The sequence below is a fragment of the Panthera uncia genome, assembly GCF_023721935.1.
Source record: "Panthera uncia isolate 11264 chromosome B2 unlocalized genomic scaffold, Puncia_PCG_1.0 HiC_scaffold_24, whole genome shotgun sequence".
Lineage (NCBI taxonomy): Eukaryota > Metazoa > Chordata > Mammalia > Carnivora > Felidae > Panthera > Panthera uncia.
The window spans coordinates 63717157-63744280 of NW_026057580.1; the positions used below are offsets into that span (position 1 = coordinate 63717157).

General features: G+C 36.0%; 1 protein-coding gene and 1 pseudogene across 9 annotated transcripts in view; both read right to left on the reverse strand.

Annotated features, from left to right (window-relative positions):
* HACE1 (HECT domain and ankyrin repeat containing E3 ubiquitin protein ligase 1) overlaps positions 1 to 27124 on the reverse strand; it is a 122195-nt gene that overhangs the window by 47111 nt on the left and 47960 nt on the right. For 8 of the 9 annotated variants that reach the window (XM_049654067.1, XM_049654066.1, XM_049654061.1 and 5 more), the window contains 5 exons: positions 26829 to 26935; positions 20217 to 20367; positions 11730 to 12064; positions 11177 to 11245; positions 10849 to 10936 (listed from right to left, as the gene is read on the reverse strand). In XM_049654067.1, coding sequence (XP_049510024.1) covers positions 10849 to 10936; positions 11177 to 11245; positions 11730 to 12064; positions 20217 to 20367; positions 26829 to 26935 — 750 coding nt within the window. The remainder of the gene's footprint in view (positions 1 to 10848; positions 10937 to 11176; positions 11246 to 11729; positions 12065 to 20216; positions 20368 to 26828; positions 26936 to 27124) is intronic. The other variant, XM_049654062.1, reaches the window with a different exon arrangement.
* Positions 12075 to 14926, reverse strand: LOC125938741 (translationally-controlled tumor protein-like; annotated as a pseudogene).

A 27124-nucleotide genomic window follows, 5' to 3' on the forward strand; every position in this document is an offset into this window, starting at 1 on the left:
GAGATCATGACCTGAGCCGAAATCAAGAGTTGGATACTTAACTGACTGAGCCACCCAGGTGCCCCAAATTCTGCTTTTTAATGTCTGCTCTTTCAGTAAGAAAGAGCAGATTCTTTTTAAAAGTTAAATGTATCAAGGCGTCTGGCTGGCTCAGTCAGATCATGTGACTCTTGATCTGAGGGTCATGATTTCAAGCCCCATGTTGGGTGTAGAGATTACTTAAATAAATAAACTTAAAAAAAAAAAAGTTGTTAAGTTGAGTTAAGATGACAGAATAGTTGGGGCGCCTGGGTGGCTCGGTCAGTTGAGCATATGACTTCAGCTCAGGTCATGATCTCACGGTCTGTGAGTTCGAGCCCCGCGTCAGGCTCTGTGCTGACAGCTCAGAGCCTGGAGCCTGTTTCAGATTCTGTGTCTCCCTCTCTCTCTGCCCCTCCCCTGTTCACGTTCTGTCTCTCTCTGTCTCAAAAATAAATAAACGTTAAAAAAAAAAAAATGACAGAATAATAGGAGGACCTTATGCTTGCCTCGTTCCTCGAACACAGCTAGATAAATATCAAATCATTCTGAATATGAAGGAAACAGATCTGAGGACTGAGAGAACAAACTGCACAACTAGAGGGAAAAAAGAGGTCACATCATGGAAGGTAGGAGGTGTGGAGACGTGATTTGGGGGAGAAAACAATCCCTAATGCTGCAGAGAGGAAGGAGCCCTGATCAGGGAGAGAGGAGAGAAATAGAGAGAGAGAGAGAGCACACTCTCTCTTGTGCAGGGCACTGCAAAGAAAAGATACTTGTCCCAAACCACTGACAGGGAAAACAAGAGGAACTGATAGTCGCAAGTTTTTACAAGCAGCAGAGTTCAAAGTCTGAAGTTTTAGAAGTCCCCACTATCACTGGATGGAGCCTGGAGGGTACAGAGGTGCTTCTGTGGAATGTAGGGCAGAGGCCCTCGCTGTGGGAGCAGAGTGTGGCCTGAGGATCCCCTGGGTGGCACTGGGAGAGCCAGTTCCCCTTGCTGGAGTGCATTTTGAAGAGGAAGCACTGCCTCTCCAGGGACAAATGAGCCAGTGGGCAACACTGAGCTACCCCATTCGTTGGCACAGGAGCAGAGACGCCTGCTGTGGGCCACTAACCTGGACGCTGGCTTTTTGTTGCACGTGACCATAAACTCCAAGTCCCTGTGCAACTGCCCTTCTGGGACAAAACAGCACCAGACACAGTGTAGCAAGACCCTGCCCCAGAGGATCAGAGAAGGTCCTTGCTGGGTCCCTAAAATTTGGAGTTTTGAAATCCAGTTGGCACACCTGAGATAGAACACAGGAGCACAGGGCTGCCGGGTGAGCAGACGGTTTGGACACAGACAGAGTGAAGGCAGGGATCTGAGGGAACCTGTGACAAACGAGGAGAGACTGTTCGCTCTTCTGTGAGGGTTTCCTGAACAGCGGCAGGTGCAAACTCTCCCACCGGGGGAGGAGAGAGCCAGGTGACCCTATGTTTACCCCCGCCCATCAAATTCCAGTGAACAGCACAGAGCCCACAGTGTAGGCTTCAGCTGCTTGCACCAAGCTCTGTGCCCCCTGCGCTCCGCAGGTGTCTTTTCTTAATGTTTCATTTATCTATTTTGAGAGAGAAAGAGCGTGAGACAGAGCTCACACAATGGGGAGGGACACAGAGAGAATCTCAAACAGGCTCCCTGCTGCCAGCACAGCGTCAGATGCGGGGCTCAATCCCACAAACTGTGAGACCATGACCTAAGCCAAAATCAACTGACTGAGCAACTCAGGCGCCCTGCAGGTGCTTTTTTACTAAAGCAAGTGTGCCTGAGCGTCAGATCAGCAGTGGGACCCTCCCCCAGAAGACCAACACAAACCTCCCACACCCACCAAGTCTAATGACCATAGAGTCCTGCAAAGCTTCAGCTCTAGGGGAAACAGGATCTAGCCCCTTTTATAATACAGATCAAAACATATCTAGATAAAACTCACCGTATAGTGGACAAGGTCCAAATACTCCCCCACTGCAGGCAAGGAGAAATTCTGCAGAAGACTGACCTCAGGGAAAGAGGAGCCAAAACACAACAGCAGAGTGCACACAGCATATACCAGAAATACTTCCTGAAGCATCAGACCCTGGACAGCATGTGATCTCTTTTTAATATAGCCATTACTCTCAGGAGCAGGAAACATAACAGGTTTTCCTAATATACAGAATACCTAGACAAAAAGCCAAGAGGAAGGAATTCATCCCAAAAGAACAAAAAAAGGTCATGGCCAGGGAGCTAATCAAAAATGATATAAGTAATATGCCAGAACCAGATTTTAAAACAACAATCATAAGGATACTAGCTGGGCTTAAGAAAAGCAAAGAAGAAACCAAAGAGATCCTTACCACAGAGTTAAAAAAAACTAAAAACTAGTTAGACTGAAATTTAAAAATGCTGTAACTGAGATGCAAAACTAACAGACTATAATGACCACAAGAATGGAAGAAGTATAGGAACACATGATATAGAAGATAAAATTGTAGAAAATACTGAAGCTGAAAAGAAGAGGGAGAGAAAAATATTGGATCACGAATATAAACTTAGGGTACACAGCAACTCCATAAAGCATAATAACATTCACATCATAGGACTCTCAGAAGAAGAGAGGGGAAAAGGAGCAGAGTTTCATTTAGGCAATTATAGCTGAAAGCTTCCCTCAACTGGGGAAGGAAATAGATACCCAAATCCAGGAGGCACAGAGAACACCCATTAAAATCAACAAAAGCAGGCCAACACCAAGATATATCCTAGTAAAATTTGCAAAACACAGAGATAAGGAAAGAATTCTGAAAGCAGCAAGGGAAAGGAAATCCCTAACGGACAAGGAAAGACAAAGTTAGCAGCAAATCTCTCCACATAAACTTGACAGGTTAGAAGGGAGTGGCATGATATATTCAATGTGCTGATTGGGAAACATGCAGCCAAGAATACTTTATCCATCAAGGCTGTCATTTAGAAGGAGACTTAAGGAACTTTCCAGCCAAGCAAACTAAAGGAGTTCATGACAACTAAACAAGCCCTACAAGAATTATTAAAGGGGACCCTTTGACTAGGAAAGACCAAAAGCAACAAAGACTAGAAAGTAACAGAGAAAAATCTCCAGAACCACTGACTTTATAGGTAATACAATGGCACTAAATTTGTATCTATCAATAATAACGCTGAATATAAAGAGAATAAATGCTCCAATCAAAAGACACAGGGTATCAGAATGGATTAAAAAATAAAACAAATCAAAAAAAAAAAAAAAACAAACAAGACCTATCCACATGTTGCCTACAAAAGACTCATTTTAGATCTAAAGACACCTGCAGATTTAAAGTGAGGGAATGGAGAACCATTTACCATGCTAATAGACGTCAAAAATAAAGCCACAGTAGCCATACTTATATCAGACCAACTACATTTTAAACTAAGGACTGTAACAGGAGATGAAGAAGGACACTGTGTCATGATTAAGGGGTCTAACCAATAAGAACATCTACCAATTCTAAGTATTTATGCCTCCAACTTGAGAGAACCCAAATACACAAATCAATAACAAACATAAAGAAACTCATGATAACAATACAATAATAGAAGGGGACTTTAATACCCCACTTACAACAATGAACAGATCATACAAACAGAAAATCAACAAGGAAACAATGGCTTTGAATGACACACTGGACTATATGGATTTAACATATATATTCAGAACATTTCATCCTAAAGCAACAAAATACACATTCTTCTTGAGTGTACATGGAAAATTCTCCAGAACAGACCACATACTGAGTAACAAATCAAGCTTCAACAAGTACAAAAAGATCGAGATCATACCATGCATATTTTCAGACCACAACACTAGGAAACTTGAAGTCAATCACAAGAAAAAACTTGGAAAGACCATAATACATAAATACATGGATGTTAAGTTAAAGAACATCCTACTAAAGAATGAAAGGGTTAACCAGGAAATTAAAGATAAAGATTTAAAAGTATGTAGAAGCAAATGAAAATGAAAACACAACACTCCAAAACCTTTGGAATGCAGCAAAAGTGGTATAAGAGGGAAGTATATAGCAATACAGGTCTACCTCAAGAAGTAAGTAAAAGTCTCAAATACACAACCTAACCTTAGAAAAGGAACAGCAAATAAAGACTAAAGCCAGCAGAAGGAAAATAATAAAGATTAGAGCAGAAATAACTGATATAAAAATAACAACAACAACAAAACACAGAACAGATGGATTAAACTATGAGCTGGTTCTTTGAAAGAATTAATAAAATTAATAATGCCCTAGACAGACTTATAAAAAAGAAAAGAGAAAGGACTCAGATAAATCACAAATGAAAGAGGAGAGATCAAAATCAACACCACGGAAATACAAACAATTGTAAGAGAATATTATGAAAAATTATATGCCAACCAATTGGGCAATCTGGAAGAAATAGATAATTTCCTAGAAACATATGAGCTACCAAAACTGAAACAGGAAGAAATAGAAAATTTGAACAGACCCATAATCAGCAAAGAAATTGAATCAGTAATCAAAAATCTCCCAACAAACAAAAGTGCAGGGCCAGATGGCTTCCCAGGGGAATTCTACCAAAAATTTAAGGAGTTAATACATATTCTTCCCAAACTGTTCCAAAAAAATAGAAATGGAAAGAAAACCTTCATTCCAAACTCATTCTACAAGCCCAGGATTACCTTGATTCCAAAACCAAAGACCCCACGAAAAAGGAGAATTACAGGCCAATATCCCTGATGAACATGGATGCAAAAATTCTCAACATACTAGCAAATTGAATTCAACAGTACATTAAAAGAATTATTCACCATGGTCAAGTGGGATTTATTTATGGACCCACAACTATATGGTTAACTCATCACTGACAAAGCAGGAAAGAATATCCGATGGAAAAACAACCATCTCTTGAACAAGTGGTGTTGCGAAAACTGGACAGCAACAAGCAGAAGAAGGAACCTGGACCACTTTCTTACACTATATACAAAAATAAATTCAAAATGGAAGAAAGACCTAAATGTAAGACAGGAAACAATCAAAATCCTAGAAGAGAACACAGGCAGCGACCTCTTTGACCTCAGCTGAAGCAACTTCGTACCAGACACATCACTGGAGGCAAGGGAAACAAAAGTAAAAATGAACTATTTGGACTTCATGAAGATAAAAAGCCTCTGCACAGCAAAGAAAACCATCAGCAAAAGTGAAAGGCAACTGACGGAATGGGAGAATATATTTGCAAATGACATATCTGATAAAGGGTTGGTATCCAAAATCTATAAAGAGCTTATCAAACTCAACACCCAAAAACCAAATAATCCAGTTAAGAAACGGGCAGAAGAGGGGTGCGTGTGTGGCTCAGTCAGTTGTGTCCGACTCTTAAACTCACGGTCGTGAGTTCAAGCCTCACTTTGGGCTCTGTGCCAGGTGTGAAGCCTACAAAAAAAAAAAAAAAAAAAAAAAAAAAAAAAGGAATGGGCAGAAGCCACAAATAGACATTTTTCCAAAGACAACTGATGACTGACAGACACATAAGACGCTCAACATCAGTCATCATCAGACAAATACAAATCAAAACTACAATGAGATACCTCCTCACACCAGTCAGAAATGCTAAAATTAACAATACAGTAAGCAACAGGTGATGGTGAGGATGCAGAGAAAGTAGAACCCTCTTACACTGCCGGTGGGAATGCAAACCAGTGCAGCCACTTTGGAAAACAGTATGGAGGTTCCTCAAAATGCTAAAATTAGAGCTACAGTATGAATTAGCAATTGCACTAGTAGGTATTTACCCAAAGGATACAAAAATACTGATTTGAAGGGACACATGCACCCTGATATTTACAGCAGCACTATCAACAATAGCCAAATAACGGAAAGAGGCCAAATGTCCATCGACAGATGAATGGATAAAGAAGATGTGGTATATATACACAATGGAATATTACTTGATGATCAAAAAAATGAAATCTTACCATTTGCAACGACGTGGATGGAGTTGGAGGGTATTATGTTAAGTGAAACAAGTCCATCAGAGAAAGACAAATACCACATGATTTCACTCATCTGTGCATTTAAGAAACAAAACAGATAAACATAGGGGAAAGGGGAAAAAAAAGAGGGAAGCTAACCATAAGAGACTCTTAATTATAGAGAACAAACTGAGATTGACAGAGGGTAGATGAGCAGGGATTGAGCTAGATGGGTGATGGGCAATAAGAAATGCACTTGAGATGAGCACTGGGTGTTATATGTAAGGATGAATCACTAAATTCTACTCCTGAAACCAATATTACACTATATGTTAACTAACTGGAATTTAAATAAAAACTTGAAACAAAAAATGAAATAACAGAAAAAGATATATGTATTAAAAATAATAAAGTTAAATGTATAATCTTGTTCATACTTCTAATAGTCTTTCCATTCTGAATAAAGCATTGCTGTTGTTATAAAACTTCTGGGCATATAAATTTTAATAAACTAGAATATAAAGTGCTTTCAGTTTTAATGCTGATTATTTCTAAAACTCTGGTAAGAAAAAAAAACATTACACAGAAGTAATGTATTTATGTAGGGGCTTTGAAGTTTGATACACATGGTTTGGAATACTGGCTCTGTCACTACTAAGTTTATGACCTTAGGGAAATTAGTAAACCTCTCAGAACTTGCTTTCCCACCTGTAAAATAGGGAAAATATTTCAAGGGCTAACTATGAGGATTAAATGAAATAATGCAAATAGAGATCCTAAGAATCATAACTATAATCATTAATTAGCTAACAATTATTAAAGCACCTATGGATGTGAACAGGTACTGTTTTAAGTACTTCACATGCACTTTCACATGTAATTCTCACAACACTAAGAGAAAAAGGGACTCTTATCATCCCCATTTCACAGAAGAGAAAAGTGAAGCAATAAAAGGTTAGTTAAGTAACTTGGGGAAATACTCAAGACTCAGAATGCTCAATAAATACATATTGTTCTTATTATCATTTGGAATAATGTTAAAATTATTTAACATGACAGAAGATGTATTCCCCTATTGTAAGATATTATCTATAAAATATGAACCAAGAAATAAAAGCAAATGGCATTTTTTAAAGTAATTCAAATGGAACATTAAAATGCACAAAATGTTATCTTCAAAAGCTAATAAGAGATCTGGAAGATCAAAACACATTTATATACAACTACAAAGCCAAAGGGCACGTTTTTGTATATAAACTTTCTGAGTACCTGCACTTCCATAAAATAATTCACAAGACTGATTACAGGCTCCTCTTAATAGCATTTGTACAGCCATACAAAACGTCTCTTCCTTTAGCCAACAATAGAATAAGAATTCAACCCCTTACCCCAGGTAATTGCTTTTTTTTTTTTTTTTACCCTTTTTGTTTTCTGTGAACTACCTCCAAGTTACAGAAAATTTCTAAGTAGAGTACAAGTCTTTTTTTTCCCTTATATGAGAGTAAGCTGCCACCATGAAATCCAGTCACCCTTAAATACTTCAGTGTTGTATTTCCTACAAACAAGAGAATCCTCCTACATAACCAGGTAACAACCATCAAAATCAAGAAATTAACCCTGGTACATTACTATAGCTAATCCTTAGACCCCATTTCAAGTTTTACCAATTTCCTAATAATATCCTTTATAGCATTGTGACTGATGAATTGCATTTAGCTGTTAATGTCTCTTTCACTCCAGTACAGTTCTTCAGTGTGTTCGTAATTTTCATGACCTTGATTGATAGTTTTAAAAACTGCAGGTCATGGGGTGCCTGGGTGGCTCGGTCAGTTGGGCATCCGACTTCGGCTCAGGTCATGATCTCACGGTCCTTGAGTTCGAGCCCCACATCGGGCTCTGTGCTAACAGCTCAGAGTCTGAAGCCTGCTTCAGATTCTGTGTGTCCCTCTCTCTCTGCTCCTCCCCTGCTCATGCTCTGCCTCTCCTGTCTCAAAAATAAATAAAAACATTAAAAAAAATTTATAAAAACTGCAGGTCAGTCAGTTATTTTGGAGAATGTCCCTCCTCTAGAGTTAGTCTGACGTTCTCAAGATTAAATTCAGGGTGTACATCTTTGGCAGGAATATAAAAGTGATGCCAGTCTCAGTGCATCCTATCAGCTGGCACACTGATATGTCTGTTTTGATCACTGCCAAGTTTTTCCACTGTAGTTTTTAATCTCTGTAATTTTTAACTATTCTTTCAGTAGATACTTTGAGACTGTAAACATACTCCCTGCTTCATCAAACTTTCCATTTATTATTTTTTTCAATATAGACTTATGGGTTCCAATTTTATTTGTAATATTTTGCCATCATTATTTATTCAGATGTTCACATCATTTGGCTTTGGCCAGTGGAGTCCATTCAAGTTGGTTCTGTGTCATTCCGACATAATCCTATCACTCTTCGAAAAACTTTCTTGCAATATAAGAGGTTCCAGGCTCATCTTGTACGTTCCCTGACTCAGCTGTGAAATAAGCCATTTCTCTAAAGAGCACTGGTTAATTGAGAACGGTGTTCAGAAGCCAAGAACCGGGTGTCAGGTTTGCTATATCTATCAATCTACACTGAAAACTCTAAGTTCACACTGATACGTCCAATTCTAATCCAACAGCGTATGCTTCATTCTGTTCTCCATTTTGTAACTCCTCTCTCCAACACTGAGAAGCCAGGCTCCCATATGAAGTATACTTACTTATTTGATGAACTGGCCCACCCTCTGTATAACCAATCTCCTGTCACGGACATGCATACTTTACTACACTGATGCCCTCTACCCTACCCGGGCTCTGTCAGTCTACTCTGAGCAACTGTCACCGCTCTCCATGCTGGACATCCTCCATATGCTCTTCCAACTCACATACTCCATGCTGAGCCCCTCTTCTACACAGACAACCTCCTTACCACACCCATGCTCCAAAACCACACATTAGGCCATTATGCATGTGAACACCTTCCTCACTCTGGCCAGGCAACAAAACTTCCTCTATAGGTAAAAACAGTGGACCTCTTAATGCAGATGCTTTTGACTAAGTTGTTCAGGAAGGGAAGAGGAAAATAAATGCAGAGATAATAAAAGATAATAAAAGCAGAGATAATATTAAGAATAGCAAACTATCTCTTTCAAAAACTAAAAGCTTCTTACACCTATAATTTCATTTGCCCTAGAATGGAGTCACATAGTTTAGATTAAGAAAATGAATTTAAAAACCAGACAGACCCTTAAATCCTGGTTCTCCCACTTGGTAGATGAATGACTTAAACAAGTTACATAATCTCTTCAGTTCAAGAGTACCCATCTCGCATGACTGCTATGAAAATAACCCAAGTAAAGCAAATATATGGTAACTGACCTAAAGTCAGCATTCAAGAAATGTTATTATTACTATCTTCTCTTTCACATTATCATTTTTAACACATGTCAAAAGGATACTTATATACAGGTGTATAATTTTATAAGAATTAGTTCTTAGCTTTAATTTCTGAAAGGGTCAGTGTCCCTAAAAAGATTTAAAAACACCTATAATATCTACCTTATGATTACTAACCAAACCACAGCTTCCAGTCTGTCCTACATTTCTGACAAATTATTTTTTAAAATTTTGCCAGGATCATATCATTCTCCTGAATGAAAAGTTATCAGGGGCTGCTGACAGCCTAGAAAACAAAGAAGATTCTTCAATCTGGCAATTAAGGCTTAACACAGCATGACCCCAACCTACCTTTCCAGAATTACACCTCACCCCTCACCTACACAACATTTCTGTTTCAACCATTGTAATTTTATACACTTCTTCATCTACAAGCCCTGGACCATATCTTGGCTAGAATGTTCATCTACCCAATTCACTCCAAGCAAAATTTTGCAATGTTTTTCAAGGTCCAGCATAAAATCCACCTCCTCTTTTTAAAAGTTTCCTTGACTATAGCAGGCAGAAGCAAAGTCTTCCTCCCTTAAAGTCCTAAGCAGTCAGATAATGATGTAATTACTCTTTTATAGGTACATTTATGATCTTACCTACTAGACTGAATTAAGATCTTTGGGGAGAAAGGACATATGCTTTCTATCTCCAAATAACTGCCATTTATTGAACATACATACCAGTTATTATTTAAAATTTATTCTTCACAATAGTTTTTGAGGTTGGTGTCATTATCTCTATTTTATAGATGAAGAAACCAAGGCTCAAGGATGTTGGAAATGTGCCCAAAATTACATAGCTAGTAAGAAGCAAAAAAACTTTTCCCTAGCATGTTTCACAAAACATGAGATATGTGGAATGAACCCCGGTGGGGGAAAGGATCTCAGGTCAAATAAATTTGGAGGATTAAGAAAGTTAAATCACGATTTTTATCAAATGTTTCTCAAAGCCTTTTAACAAGCTGCTGATACGCTTTACAAATCTCCAACAGGGCATATTGTATTTTCCAAATGTATTTAGGGATAAAATCCTTTCCTCAAGGACCATCAGCCTTATAGGACTAATGCTCCATAAAACTCATTTCAGGAAATGTGGCAATGTGTTCTGTTGTCTTTGCACAAGCTTTTGCACACACTGGACACTCAGTACACACTTCTTGAAGATAAAAAAATGCCCCTCATACTAATGTAACATATTAATGTAATTCCACATACTGAAGTAAAGAATAAGGTAATTTCACTCCTCTTCTAGCAAGAGGTCTCAAGTATAATAATTATTTCACTAAAAAGTATTCAAATTAAAAAACTAATTTTCATTAGACAGACTAAAAACAAGATTAAGAGAGATCTCTACCTGTGCTTTTATGATATGCATGAATCTTGACATCAACTCAGGACATTCAAGGAGGAAGTGAAAGTGGTCAAATATAATTTTGGGATTTCTAAAAGAAAAATATATTTTGTTTAAATGGACAGGAAGGATGAATAAGTGAAATGCAAATTCAGATATACAGATACTGAAACAAAAGAAAAATATTAATCTACACCTACTATATTTTTACTTGTCATTGAGCATTTTTTGAATTGTAACAGAAAAAAAACATTATTTCTGTTGAGATAAACACTGTAAGCAAAGAAAGAAAAGCCTACAAGAGCAATCTATGAATCCAAGAAAGCCTTACCTATTAACAAAGCATTTTAAAACTTCATCATGTTTGCAGACAAATTCAATGAAACGGGGTGAAGTCATTCTGTGGGGGATAAAAAAATCAGAACGTATGGACTGAAATTGGTGATAAAGCAAATCTGGTAACTATGTATACAATTGGACTGGCTCCTAGCAGAAGAAAAAAAAAAGATCTGTGTTTGGAAAACTAGGCATGCCTAGTCAATTTATAAGATGAAAAAATATATAGAACTTTTCATTAACAGAGGATATGAACAGTGACTTTTTAAAAACCTTGAAATTTAAACATCTCTGCTCTATACACTTTGAATACAAAATTAAGTAATCCTGCACAAAGTGACATTCACCATTCTACATGTTAATCATTTATATAATGCATAAAACTCAAATATTTTAAACCAATTCTAGATTAGTACGATGAGTGTCCTAAAACAGATCAAAACAGAACCTAAAATCAACAAATTATTGTTTGTTACTGGAATTACCAAAAAAATCATAGCTTTTCTTCATCTATCAGAAAAGGAAATAATAAGCAGAAACCTTCTTACCCTGGGGGCATCTGACAAGAACAGCACATGTAAAAGGCTTGAATGACAGCACTTAGCCGGTTAGCTGTCATAGAAATAACATCCTGACAGTCTGCACTGGCTTCCTGTTTCCCTCCAAGAGCATCTGGTTTAGATTCCCCTGTGCCAGTGGATAGATTTTCATAGCTCCCAGGTCCTGGAGGTTCAAATGGAGGAATGGAAGTACCATCTTGATCTTGGCCTTTTTGTTTCAGCAAAATAGAAGTGATATCCGTTGAATCCTTCTTGTTTTTCATCAATTCTGTAGCTATTAAAACTAGCCATTCATCTAATGAGTGCCAAAGCAATTCAAGAGGCTAGGAGAAAAACAGAAGGGTTTTTTTAACATCATTCTTAAATTCCAGGATAAAAAAACTCACTCAAGCAAATATTATAAAAGAGAAAATTTACTCTAGCTACTGCTACTTTCCCAAGTTAATGTGACAGCAGTGCCTGAAGGTAAATAACAAAACATATGAATGCCACATAAATAACAATTTCTTCATTTATAGCAAAAATTTAATTTGTATTTATTTATTCCTTGGAATAAAAAGGAAAAACCTAAAATCTAACAAAAAATTCATAAGCAATCTTTTCTCTTTTAAAAATTTTCAAATATTTAGTTCTAAAAGCATATATTACTTTTAAATATACAATCCCCCAACCTTTACTATATTCATGTGTTAACAATTTTCAACTATCTTTTTTCAATTAAAAAAAAAATAAGAAGTCCTAAAAAGTCTAATGAACAGTTTGGTTCTGGGGTGCCTGCCTGGGTTAGCTGGTGGAGCATGTGACTCTTGATCTCAGGGTTTTGAGTTCGAGCTCCACAGAGAGTGTAGAGATCACTAAAAAAAATAAATAAACTTAAAAAATAAAAGCTTTATTGTGCTATTTTCATGTAATTCATAGAATTTTGAAAATTTATGGTGAGAAATTTAAAAATTTTACATAATATTTATATATATGCACATACATGCATATGCTTTCATACACATATACACAAATTCCATCTAATGACTAGTAACTATCAAAACTGACTAGCAAATCCTTAATTCCAGTAAAGATTAACAGCTTGAAAAAGAAAAAGGGAGGGAGTAAACTGTTTCTTTTTTTTACACTATTTAAAATATTCCTTTTAAAAATAATGAAATGTCTTTTGTAAACTAACAGCACATGAAATTTTCTTTTTAAAATATTATGTAATCACAAATGCTACAACAGGACTAAGTACTAAAGGAGATGAAATATTTACATCATCCCTAATAACTAGTAATTTTTAACAAGCAGAAGTATAAATGCCCAAGTACTATCAAAAGAAGGCTACCAGGGATCTAATATACAACATCATGTCTAGTTTTCAATACTGTATTGTAAATTGAAAGCTACCATGGGGGCACCTGGGTGGCTCAGTCGCTTAAGCGTCTGACTTCGGCTCAGGTTACGATCTCACGGTTCATGAGTTTGAGCCCCATGTTGGGCTACATGCTGACAGCTCAGAGCCTGGAGCCTGCTTCGGATTCTATGTCTCCCTCTCTCTCTGCCCCTCCTCTGCTCATGCTCTATCTCTCTCAAAAATAAATAAACATTAAAAAAAAATTTTTTTTAAGTTACTATGAAAGTAAAGCTTTAATGTTGTCACCATGACAAGAAAATGGTAATAATGTGAGTGAAGGATGTGTTAACTGACCTTATTGTGGTAATGTATATGTGTATCAAATTATCAAATTATACACCTTGAGCTTACACAATGTTATACGTCAATTATATCGCAATAAAACTGGTGGGAAAAAAGGTCTGCAAGAACATTTTTAACCCCAAATAAAAATTAACAGTCAGGGTCAAGGAGAAAGATAGCACTTAAGTGCTCCTTCATTCCTACACTATTGTTTTGTTTTGTTTTTGCTTCCAACTGTATTAGTCTCTTTTTATTCTTTTAGTAATCTTTCCCAGAGTTCACTACTTCTGTTTGTAGGTCATGAAATGTGTAAAGAATCCACTTCCAAATGTTGGCACAGCTATGAGCATGGTCTTTCCGTTTACTTGAACTCAGAATTAAGACTTTGGGTTCTTGTTTTTAATACTGCAGTCCCAGAAGTAGTTCTCACTGTAGACTTATCTGCAGGAAGTCTTATGCTTTCTAGCAGTAGTCTACAACCAGGCTCTAGCTTCCGCAGGACACTACACAGGGTGGATTTAAATATGCACTAAACGAAGAGGCCATTCTCTCAAATGAGTTTAAATGCGTATTTTTTTTTTCTTAAAAACAATGCCTCTACTCCAAATAAATCAAGGTCAAAATCAATGAAGAGCTCAAGATGACATCAGTCCCATTTGTCTAAGTCCTGGTGTTGTGTGGATGAGGAGCCACCACTCATGACAACAGGGGATACATCCAGAGTAACAGCCAAATTCGTTAACATGTTTCCATTTCTAAACCATCATTAAAGGACGTATGTGGGGTCACACCACTCTCACGGTAGTCCAGCAGGGCAACCATGCCATCTAGATTCATGTTTTCATCAATAAAGAAGTGGCCATTTTTGAAATTAGCAAGGATGTGCCTGATTCGTTCTGCAGGCCCTGTTATAAAAGGTTTTACTCTTTCTGGCCTCTGTTCTTCGAGCTTGCCTTGGATTGATTTCATTTGATGTACTTCTTGTAGGCTTCTTTTGTGAAGCTGGTTTCCTGCAAGTGATGGTTCATGACAACATCAACACCAGTGATTACTGTGCTTTTGGTACCTTCACACACATGACCTTCAGCGGAGGCATTTCCACCAATGAACGATCCACCAATGTTACCCTCGGTCCTACCAACCATGTTCCCCTCCACCTCCAGGCACAACCCACCCATGATCTCCAGATCTTATAGATGTCAGAGAACATCTCATCATGACTGATGAGGTCCTGGTAGATAATCATGATGGCATCTGGAGAGAGATGATGGCAGCACTATCTTAGCAGGAGCAGGGAGCCCTAAACGTGGTGCAGAAGAAGTCACACTGGGGGTATGATGAAGAAGTTGGGGGGCAGGGGGAGTTTGAAAAGCTATATACCATTTTAAATATTACTGTTGAGAATGATAAACTGTCTTTCTGCAAATGAATATAAGAGTTAATCTTTTTGTTTCTTATGGGATCACAGAATGCTACAAACTAGACGATGCGCTTCAGAAAGACCCACAATATTTCAACCAAAAGAAATGTTACTTTTAAATATTAGAGTCTTACTTTACAGAAAGAGATTACATAACTATAATTGGAAGTTTAAGAAATGTTTAAATAACATGTTCTTCCAGGAAATTCTTTATCATTATTTTCTAACAAGTTCTTCTGCTATGTGTTCAGCTTTTCTTCAGGTTTGCAGAACATTGTCTTTTTGAGAATATTTATTTGACTTACTAGATTTGCAAATAATTAAATCAATCTTAAGTCTTCACTTAAACATTAAACCAAAAAGCAGAAAACAAAACAAAGCAAAAAAAGCTCCCCCTATCATCAACAAAAACCTAGTCCCTTCTTTCAACAAATATTTAGTTAGTACATACTACATAAACAGGTAGGCAAAGTGAGAAACTGATTATACTCTCTGAGGTTGAAATAAGCACCCCTCTCCCCAACAAAGAGGGCTCTTCCATGGTTAGGCGTAGCAGCTGCAAGATTCAGGATCCCTGAGCTGCTTCAAAGGAAGGGTAAGAGGCACCAGCTGCCATAAACACTGACATGATACCTGCACAGAAAAGGTCTTAATTCTCGTGAGCAAAACATCAAACCCGCTGTAAAGAATGAAAAAGAACATTTTACGTCAGTAAAACTTTTAGCTTTACATCACAAAATGAACTTCCAAAATAGAAAGAACAGGTGGTAATGTAAAACTTCTTGAAACAAAAGGCAAAAGGAATTATTGGCCTCTAAATGAGGACTGCAACCTAGAAAAACAGCACACTGGATAGAGATGAAGCCTAAGGCAAGAAATGATACCTGCTGCTCACACAGATGAGAGCACTGAGCCTGAACCAGCAACAACCAGCAACAATCCCATTTTTTTCTTTCTCTTTCTTTCTTTCTTTCCTTTTTTTTTTTTTTAATGTAGGTTCCACACCCAGCATGGAGCCCAAAGAGGGGTTCAAACTCACAACCCTGAGCTCAAGACCTGAGTTGAGATCATGAGTTGGACGTTTAACCGATTGAGCCGCTCAGGCACCCAACAATCCTATTTTTAAATACTGACAATGTGTAAAAATTAAAGGCAAGTTTTGAATAATCCAGAAATAATTTTTAAAGCCCATATCTGTGTAAAAATGATAGTCTAGAAAGACTTTCAATAAAGGAACACAGCAAAAATTAAAACAGAATGAGGAGAAAAAAGAAGTAGTACGTCATCTTAGGCCTTTCTTTTCTCTTTTTCGTATCTTTTCTTTCTTCATTCACATATGTATTAAAACTAAATCCCAACCTCAAGGTATTTTTACCTACAAGAGTTTTCCTTTGAAGATCTGTTCACAAAGTTCATGCCTCAACAACCAAAAAAGTACTGTGAAAATAACTTTAATTTCTAACTGTGGTACTAGCCATAGATAAAAAGGATTAAAATAAATTTTTAAAATTAAAAATAAACAATTTCAAGCCTTATCTATGATGCTTTCTATATTCATAAATAATAATGATAAAAACATTAGCTAAGACACAAAGCACCAAAAAAATAAAGATATAAAGCACCGTATATATCAACTTTTACTGAAAATTGAGTCAATGACTGTGGAAAACATTAGCAGATCTCGCCATTGTGAAATATTGCTTCATTTCACATTATTGACAATCATACATAATTTTCAAAACATTTTAAGTTCTATTTCAAAGCTATAATATATAATCTCAAACTTGCTGGACAATTTTTTAAAAATTTAAGATCCATGTACCAACGTGAGATATGAATTTGACAGGAAAGCATTACTAAATTAAGTTCTTTAATAGTATCTTGAAATACATTCTTGAAATTTAACAGTATAGTCTCACTATTCTCAGCTTGACAATGTCAAATGTTACGATCCAAAATATAAGATTTTGAAGTTAAAAGTTTCTCATTCTCAGCTCCAAACTCTCCCAATTACAATTCTATGTAAGTATTAATAGTCACAGCTTACTAGTCACAAAAGAAGAGCATATCAAGATTCAGTAAGTCTAAATAGTCTTCCCCATGTTCACACTGCTTCAATAAACATAACTACCTTCTCCTTCAGACGCTCCGAAGTTCCCAAGGCATTAGATAAAAATCTCTTAACACTGAAAAAATGGCTAAGTGTTAAGATTAACTTAAAAGATTTCTAAGATAAATCAGAAAACTAGTAACAGGATGTTAAACAATTTCACCTACTAAAACCACATGGACTATAAACCCACTCATTCGTAATGGAAAACCCATTAGTTAATCCTAACAATAAAGTGACATGTTAGAGTACCTAGTTAATGAAATGGAAAGTAGGGATCAATGGCTACCTTAGACAAAATGTGGTAAAAATTAAAATGGTATTTTCCAGTCTAACATTGCAGGAACTCAGGAAATGGTTATGATCTTTACAACTCTGAATCACCCCACAATGAACAGAAGATTTTATATAAATAGATGACAGTGTAGTTTCTATTTTTTATCCTTGTAAGTGGGAGGGCATCATTTTGTCATCCTCCAGTCATAAAATATAATTCATAAAATTATATGTCAAGAGACTAATAAATTTTTAAGAGTAACATTTAATGTTTTTAAAAACGTAGGTAGTTTTGTAATAAAAATGTTTTACCGAAGTGTAAGGTCAAAATTAAAAAAAAAAACAACAACAACAACAGTCAAGGCAAAAGCAGTTGTCAATGATGCATAAAACAATCCCTTAAAAAAGATACTAACAAATGAAATAAGATAGAAAAAAAAGAGCTTTTTGTAATATATATGTCATTGATATAATAATCAAAACAGAGTTTAGATTTCACAAAAGAAAAGCTCAAAGAAAACCAGGGATACCCTTTTCTACTCTGTTATACCAGTATTGACTGGCTAAATAGGAAACTAACATTTTAAATCAAGCACAAAATTCCTATAGAGATGCTACGAATTAACACATACTTATTTTCTGATCATTAGCAAACACATGGCAGACTCAAATTTTAACCAAAAAAACAAAAAAAAACAAAAACAAAAACAAAAACAAAAAACAGACAATAGTGAATATAATCTACACCCAATTTGGAGAATAGTGACTTTATCTATGCCTGATTTGATTTTCTATTCATCATTATAGATAAGTAGAAAGGATAAGCAGAAAATTAAATCAGCACAAGCCATACCAGAATACATTAAGAACAACTGCATGTAATGTGACTATTTAAGCAGTAAAACTCACTTAAAATAACACTGACAAAATAGTGGATCAATATTTAGATTCAAATTTTACAAAGATAGTCACTTATGACTCCAAACTAGTATTGAAGAAGTGGTATGTGAAAAGCCAAAATTTGAATTACAAAAAGTTGTATAACTGCCTTCTTCCAGGAGGTGGCACAATAGGGGAAAAAAAGGAAAAAAATAAGAATCAATCTCTTTCTTTCTCTCTCTCTCTCTCTCTCTCTCTCTCACACACACACACACACACACACACACACACACACAAACAGATGAAAACTCTTTTCTGCACTAACTCTTTAGAAACAGTGAAGAACACAAACAGATGCAAGACCCTTACACACATCTTTCTAAAAGCCTAGGGGCGCCTGGGTGGCGCAGTCGGTTAAGCGTCCGACTTCAGCCAGGTCACGATCTCGCGGTCCGTGAGTTCGAGCCCCGTGTCAGGCTCTGGGCTGATGGCTCGGAGCCTGGAGCCTGTTTCCGATTCTGTGTCTCCCTCTCTCTCTGCCCCTCCCCCGTTCATGCTCTGTCTCTCTCTGTCCCAAAAATCAATAAAAAACGTTGAAAAAAAAATGTTTAAAAAAAAAAATAAAAGCCTATTGTACCTATTTTAGCTATTAAAATCCACCAGTGTCAAAATGCTTACAAAGCACTTATTTGTAGGTGCCCAAAAAGTTCCATGTAAGAAAAGAATCACTTAGCATTGGTCATTAGTTTTACTTCAAATTTTACAGACAGTAAAGCTGTCAATCATAACTAGTTTTTTAGAAAGTGACAAATAAAAATGTTTATATCACTTTTTGGATAGATAACCTATATTTATACTCGAAAGATTATTTAAAGAAATACAAACCTTCATGAACCCAAAAGCAAATTTTATACCATGAAAATTTCTTAAGATAAGTTACCTTTAAAAAGCTAATATGAAAACAGTTATAAAGTTACACATTTGTCCAAAATCCGAGTTATTTAAAAATACGCCTCAAGAAAAAAAAAGCCTTAACAATAACAATATATTCACATTCATTTTGCTTAATTCATAAAATTATACTTTAACTTAGGTAGCAACACTGTCTTGGGTCTTACAGGAAGCAGCTGAAGCAATACAAATATTTTAAGCAAATATCTCAGGGTGCCGGGGTGATTAAGTCGGTTAAGCATCTAACTCTTGATTTTGGCTCAGGTCATGATCTCACAGTTCATGAGATTGATACCTCCATCAGGCTCTACGCTGACTTTGATGAGCCTGCTTGGATTCTCTTTCTCTCTCCCTCTCTCTCTGTCCCTCCCCTGCTTGTACTCTCTCTCTCTCAAAATAAATAAATATATTTTTTTTAATTTTTAAGAAGAGAAAAGAAAATATCTCAATGATTCTTCCTTGAAGTGATCCCAGGAATTAATTGGTAGTAAACACAGGAAATGAAAGTAAACTTACTTTTAAAACACATATATGGACACACACATTAACTCCCTTCTGAAAATATGCAATAATAACCTCTAAATAGAAACTAGGTATTTTCAGAAGGGAGTGGGGAGAAGAAATGGGTTATATAGGTGATGGGGATTAAGGAGGACACTTGTGATGAGCACTGGGTGATGTATGAAATTGCTGAATCACTATATTGTACCCCTGACACTAACATAATACTGTATGTTAACTAACTGGAATTAAAATAAAAACTTTAAAAAAAGTGGACACAAGGAAAAAAAAGAAAACTAGTTATTTTCTTTACTTCTGAATAATTTTTTAAAAAGCATGATGGCTGCATATTGCTACATTTAAAACCTGTAATCCAATTTAAAAAAGTAGATTTAAGTATTAAGTATCTTTACCCTTTGAATACAACACTAATGGAATTTAAATGTTACTTGTAAGAAAAATACCGAAAGCTTACCACTTTAAGAATTGCTGTTGATTACACAGGGATGAAAGGAGAAATGTGTGTCTAACTTAAAATGTGATAGGAGTATGAACCAAACTTAGTTTATGAGGTTTCTGACTAATGAATGCATGCTTTGTCAAATTCATCTCTTTTTTGTCTATCTTCTTAACAACATCATATACTTTTCTGACCTTGAACACCTGGCTTCTTGGAGTTTTATTCCCATTGTAGCCCAAATCAATTCCATTACTGGGAGAGGATGGACCAATTCGAAAGACATGACAAAATATCCTCACAATCCTTAAAAGGCTCTTCATTTGAGCATCATAATTACTAGACAAGCTGAAAATAAAAGTTAAAATACGAACAGGTTAGGTGGAATAAAACAAATTACATCTTAAAATACTTAATTTAAAACATTTTCATCACATTAATCATCTGTTTCCTAATATAACTAGCGAAGTTCCTTCCTATTGTGATAGGGAACAGAATGCTTTGTTTAATAGGAAGTTGCTATACATTATTTGGATTGCATATGAATGAATTATTAATGTTTAAGCAACCAGAGTAGAACCAATAATCAAAGCACAAATATGAAGGAAAGCACCAACAGTTGGTTTCTTGAGGCATCAACTTTAAGCAATCTCTAACTTTCACTTCCAAAAGTATATTTATAAATTAAACGGACTCTTAGGAATTCTGAGGACATTTCACAGAGAAATAGAAATGTTGATTATGTGCTCAAGTCAACCTACAACTCCATTATAGAAGCTGAACTTTCTACTCTATCCATAACCTCATTTCCCCTCCTCACCCCAGAATAGTAACCAATTGTTCACATATAGCAGAACACTTACAAATTGAATAATCTTAAAGTTAATATCAGCATCAAGGAAGTTCTCTAATGGTAGTCTTAGTAGTCTTATGACTCTACATAAATACAGGATATACACACCACTGTGAAGAAAAAAAGAACTCAAATCCAATTAACACAACAATACTGAATATAATATAAACCTTCTTTGACAAATCAAAAACCCCTTCATTATTTTATAGTGCCTGGGAATTGTTCATCGTTACAAATATCAATCAACTATTCTTCCATAGAGAAATTGTAGGAGTTAGGCTAAATCTGTATTGAAACCAGTGACAGATCTTTAAAAAAAAAAATGTTTGTTGTTGTTGTTCAGGGGGTTAATTTGGAATCTCTAACATCAGTTATCTTGTATTTTAATGGTAGCACAAAAGCAGAGTAAAGAGTTACATAAACTTTTGGGCAGAACGGTTATGATTGTATATATTAATTATCATAGCTTACCCTAAATTCTCCCAAGTGTATTTTACCCAGCTCATAGAGATGAAAAGTCAAGGAGATGAAAAGTACAGCATAGGGAATATACTCAATAATACTGTAATAACACTGTATGGTGACATATAGTAACTATACATATCATGTTGAGCCCTGAGTAACATGGAATTGTTGAATGACTATGTTATACACCTGAAATTTACACAACATTGTATGTCAACTATACGTCAATAATAATAATTAAAAGGATTAGTAGGGTGAGTGGGTGGCTCAGCTGATTAAGCGTCCGACTCTTGGTTTCGGCTCAAGTCAAGACCTCACGGTTCTTGGGTTCAAGCCCCGTGTTGGGCTCTGTGCTGGCAGTGCAGAGCCTGCTTGGGATTCTGTCTCTCCACCTCCTTCTGCCCCTCCCTCACTCACTCTCTCTCTCAAAATAAATAAACAAACTTAAAAATAAAATAAAATAAAATGCATAAGTAATGTGAAAATAGCAAATGCCTACTTCTAAGAATTCCAGTGTGTAAGTGCCAACTAGAGCGTATTTTCTCTGCTGGTGACATGTGAACCCAAAATTTCCTGACATTTTCACTTCAATATTCATGTTGTTTCTCATTCTAAGAATTATTAAATTGTTAAAAATATTCAATAAAAATTAGCTATCAGTTACAACTGTTAGTAAAATATGACAGTTACTGCTATCTATACTGTATTGAACTGGCATACCTACATCATATTAACAAAATTTTTTGTTTTAGTAACTTTGTATTGATTTTTATGTATTTGTCTTTATGAAGTGTTTCTAATTTTATATCATAAGATTGTTGAGACTAACAAAACAGAAATGTAGTTTGACTGAAACTACTTCCTTCTTTTATTGTGTTGTGACTATTGGAAAAGTTAACTATGATGACTCTCAAATTTTTCTATGAGAAAGAGGTGAATTTGACTTTCCTCTGCAAAATTGCCATACATTTAAATATTTAAATAACTGACCTAGGAAACATTTCATGACTTAAGTATTTTCTGAACAATGGAATCTGAATACGACTCTCAATTATAAACACTATCTAATAATTTTATATTACTATAACCAGTTTAAAATTCTTCCAAGCTGAATCACTGATTTAAAAAATGTTATTTTTCACTTTACAACAAGTGAAATATCTTTAGTATTATACAAAAATATCACAAAATCTAAACTTCATCATATCTTTCTCCACTTGATCATAAAATGATAATTTCTTCCCAAGCCATAAGGTCTCAATATAAAAGTTTTAACATTAGTTTCCTAAATCAAGGCCCTATCAATGAACTTACCTTTGGTTTATATGTGAAAGTATACTTTCATTCAATGTCTTACTAAGCAAACAGCTGTGATTTCTCTGTTCATTTGCACATTGATAACTATCTTTATCTTTAATCATAAGTATACAGAAAGTAAGATAATTCACTTATTTAGTCAAACACATTATGTGCAAAAGGGACTGCAAATAAATATTTATTATCTAGGGGCACCCGGGTGGCTCAGTTGGTTGAGTGTCCAACTTTGGCTCAGGTCATGATCTTGCAGTTTGTGAGTTCAAGCCCTGTGTCGGGCTCTGTGCTGACACTCTTGAGTCTGGAGCCTGCTTCAGATTCTGTGTCTCCCTGTCTCCCTGTCTCCCTTTCTCTCTCTCTCTCTCTCTCTCTCAAAAATAAATTTTAAAAAACATTAAAAAAAATTTTTAAGTACATATTTATTATCTTTAGTAAATATTCCCAGAATTGGTTAGACAAAAGGCTATCCATTTTTTCAAAAGTAAGCTAATTAACTTCTCAATTGTCACTAAATATATATTTGAATCAGTTTTCTTAATTAAAATTTCTATTAAACTGGCCAAAATTATATCCCATTGTGGGTTAAGAAGCATAAAATGATTTATAAATTAATGAACAAAAGGGAGACAATTTGCAAAAGTACCATGAAACATAAACCCTCAGGAGGGAGTAATTTGTATTTGAGACCCTCTTATTCTACACCTTGGCAGCTGTGAGGCAATAGAAAACATATATATTGGTCTCTACCCCTGGTTCCTGGTACAAAGCTCCTAAAACCCTCATAATTTCCTGATAAGAGCACTAGGAACATCTTTTGTTCTAATATTTGGTCTTTGACTGCTGTTCCTGATACAGAGTTCCTAAATCTCTTGTCATTTCCTGGGTGACAGCAGTTGTCTTTTGTTCTACTGAAGTGAATCTCAGTGGGCTCCTGGATGGAGGCTGGTCACCAGAAAGACTAAGCCACGATTAGAAGCTTAGAATTTCCAGCCCCACCCCACGTTATCCAGAGAGGGGAGAAGGACTGGAAATGGAGTTAATGATCAACATGCCTACAGGGTAAAGCCTCCACAAAAAGCCCAAAACTATGGGGTTCAGGGAACTTCCAGATTAGTGAACACGTCCACATACTGGGAGGGTGACACCCTCAACTCCATGGGGACAGAAGTTCCTGTGCTCGAGATCCTCCAATACCTTTTTCTTTGTATCTCTTCATCTGGCTGATCATCTGCATCCTTTATTGTGTCTTTTAGACACAATAGACTGGTAAATCTAAATAAGTGTTTCCCCGAATACTGTGAGCTGTTCTAAAAAATAACCAAACCCAAGGGGAAGGAGGTCATGAGAACTTCTAATTTGTAGTGAAGTCAGACAGAAGTTATGGCTAACCTGGGGATTTACTACTTGGAATTGGCATCTGAAAGTGGGAGCAGTCTCATAAAAAAGAGTCCTTAACCTATGAGATTTGATGTGTCTCTAGATGGATAGTTTTCAAAGCTGAGAAAAGCTGTACACCAGCTGGTGTTTAAAGAATTGCCTGGTGTGGGGAATGAAGAACCCACACAACTGGCGAGGGTGGTAACAGTGTCAGGTAAAGGTAGTAAAGGAGAAACACGGGACTTCCCAAAACAGTAAACAACACAATAAATTCTAATATAATTCTAATAACCAATACTCACTACCAATCTCAAGAAAAAGATACTTAGGGGTACCAGGTGGCTCAGTAGGCTGAACGTCAGATTTCGGCTCAGGTCATGATCTTGCCGCTGTTAGCGCAGAGCCTGCTTCAGATCCTCTGTCCCCCTTTCTTCCCCTCCCCACTCTCTCTCAAAAATGAATAAACATTTAGAAAAATAAAAAGATACTTAGAGCCCCAAAATGGCCATAATTAACAGATTTCATAGAGCATTTGAAAAGTAGCACTGTAGGTGGTAAGGCAGTGCAGTTTACTAAAACAGTTTTAAAACTCGTTCTGGCCATGGCCCCTTTTTCCTACCGTACTTCTGTTCCACTCATCTCCCTGTTACTTTTTTTTTAATTTTTTTTTTTTTAATGTTTATTCATTTTTGAGAGACAGAGAGAGACAGAGCATGAGCGGGGAAGGGGCAGAGGGAGGGAGACACAGAATCTGAAGCAGGCTCCAGGCTCTGAGCTGTGAGCACAGAGCTCAACGCAGGGCTTGAACTTACGAACTGTGGCATCATGACCTGAGCCGAAGTCCGACGCTCAACCGACTGAGACACCCAGGTGCCCCTCTCCCTGTTACTTTTAAGAGCTAGATTGGAACCCAGAATCTGCTCTCTATTAATGAGAATAGGAATCCTCACTCTTCTATGTATTAGCTTGGTCAATTGCTAACTTCAGTTTTCTTCCATGTAAAATGGAAATTACTACCTAAATAAAATTATTGTGAGGTTTAAATAAAATAATGTATTTCAATGCTCCTTAGCTTAGTGTCTGGTTGTTAAGTATTAAAGGTGAACTTAAAATAAAATCATAAACATTTAAAAACATAGGCCTTCTCATTACTGTGGAAAAGCAAAAAATAGGACAAAAGATTTAGGTAGAAAAAAACAGGACATTTTTCTAATATAGGAAAACAGGGTGTTTAAAATAATCATCATTATCTCTGGCATTTTCCATTTATATAATCATCATCACCATCTCAACTATGGGCCAAACATTATGCTTGGCACTTTACAGTATCTTATCATTACATTTTTACAACAATTCGTTAAGAAGATATTTACTATCATTTTCCAATAAGGAAACAAAATCCTGACTAGGCTGTAAATTAAATACAGGGAGAGATCTTGTCTGTTTTATTCACAATCATCTACCAGATGGCCTGGGGGGATGGTAGGCACTCAAAAATATGTATTAGACGGATGGGTAGATGAAAAAGGGAAACTCAAAACAGTCACTTGCTGAGATCACACAGTAAATAGTGATATCTGGATTTAAACCTGAGTCTGGCAGACTCCTGAGCCATGCCTTTAGTATGTCTGAATCACAGAAAGCCCTCATTAAATAAATGGATTAATGGAAACGACTAAATAAAATGAGAACATTATATAAAGGTGAAATTCAATGAATCCCATAAAAAGAATTTTAAGTAGTCTCAAAGTTAGAAACTGAATTATAAAAAATTAGCAAATAGTATAGTGAGTAGAACTGAAGAAAGACTTAATGGCTAAAAGAAAACAAGAGGGTAACCTTGGTACCATGAAGTTTAAGGGGCCTAGCAAAGATCCTTCTACATAAATGTTATAGAGTGTGATTCTGGTCTGAGTATATGAAAACCCCAAAGGACGACAGAAACAAGGGGATAACATAATGGACTTGACAATGTAGCTGATATATAGAAATATCATGGAGTTGGGAGGAAGAAACTCCAGTTGCGACCACAGAGATAAGACCATGACCTGTTCTAAGAGTTGGGTGTATTAAGAGAAGTGAAATGAAAACTACCCAGGGAAAAGCATCCATATTAGAAGTAGGCCAAATTTATAAGCTAAGAAAGAATACATTAACCATTTCTAAGGGGCTGTTTGTTCCTATTTGGGGCAGCTAACCATATACAATAATGTAAAGTTGCAGGAAAAGGCATATATAGAAATGCAAGTAATATAAAGGTATTACCTCCAAGAACATAAAAATCAGCCATTAAAACCATAGCGTCTTTTGGAAAGAATAAAGAACTGAACAGAGGGGGACAGTTTAGGGCAAACACTTTGTAAGGAATCATGAAGGTATGCTGAGACCCTGAACAGTAGCCTGTACCCAGAGTTCTATAAATTAGAGATCACGATTTGATTCCCAAACTATTTTCTTGGGGGAGGAACATCAACAACAAAAGACTCCTAAATTTCCTTGATTCTTCTTCATGTATATTTTACTTAGATGACTAACCTATCATTTTATAAAATTTTAGAAACCTATCCAAATCCAAGGTAAGTCCCTATTTTTCTTCACTCTAGAGAGACTAAAATTTCCCAGTAATAGTTGATTGCTCTGGTCCGTTAAAACAAAACAATAATAAGTCAGCAAAATTTTAGAACATCTTACCACTGACAAAAACATCCAACAAAATAAACTATTCCCAGAAAAGCCTGAAAGGAGACAAAGCTGACATATTCTGCTGCCTATTGATTTGCTTATATTTTGAAACACTTACCTAAGCAGTTTATGGCCATTTGTTGTGGCAACTTCAGCAAGGCTTGTTAGAATCTTCAGGTACTGGCTTTCACTTTGCTGAGACAAATGTTCCAGAACTTGTCGTAACTAAATTTTTTACAAATAAAAAAATGTGATTACACAATAATCCATTAAACTTTATCAAGAAAGTAAGTACCTATTAGTTTAAAAAGTATCCCAAAGCCATTTAGTTTAAATCAACTCCTTTACAGTTATTTTGCCTTACAAAACTAATACAGAGATAAGATGACAAAAAATCTTTTCAAAATTACCCAG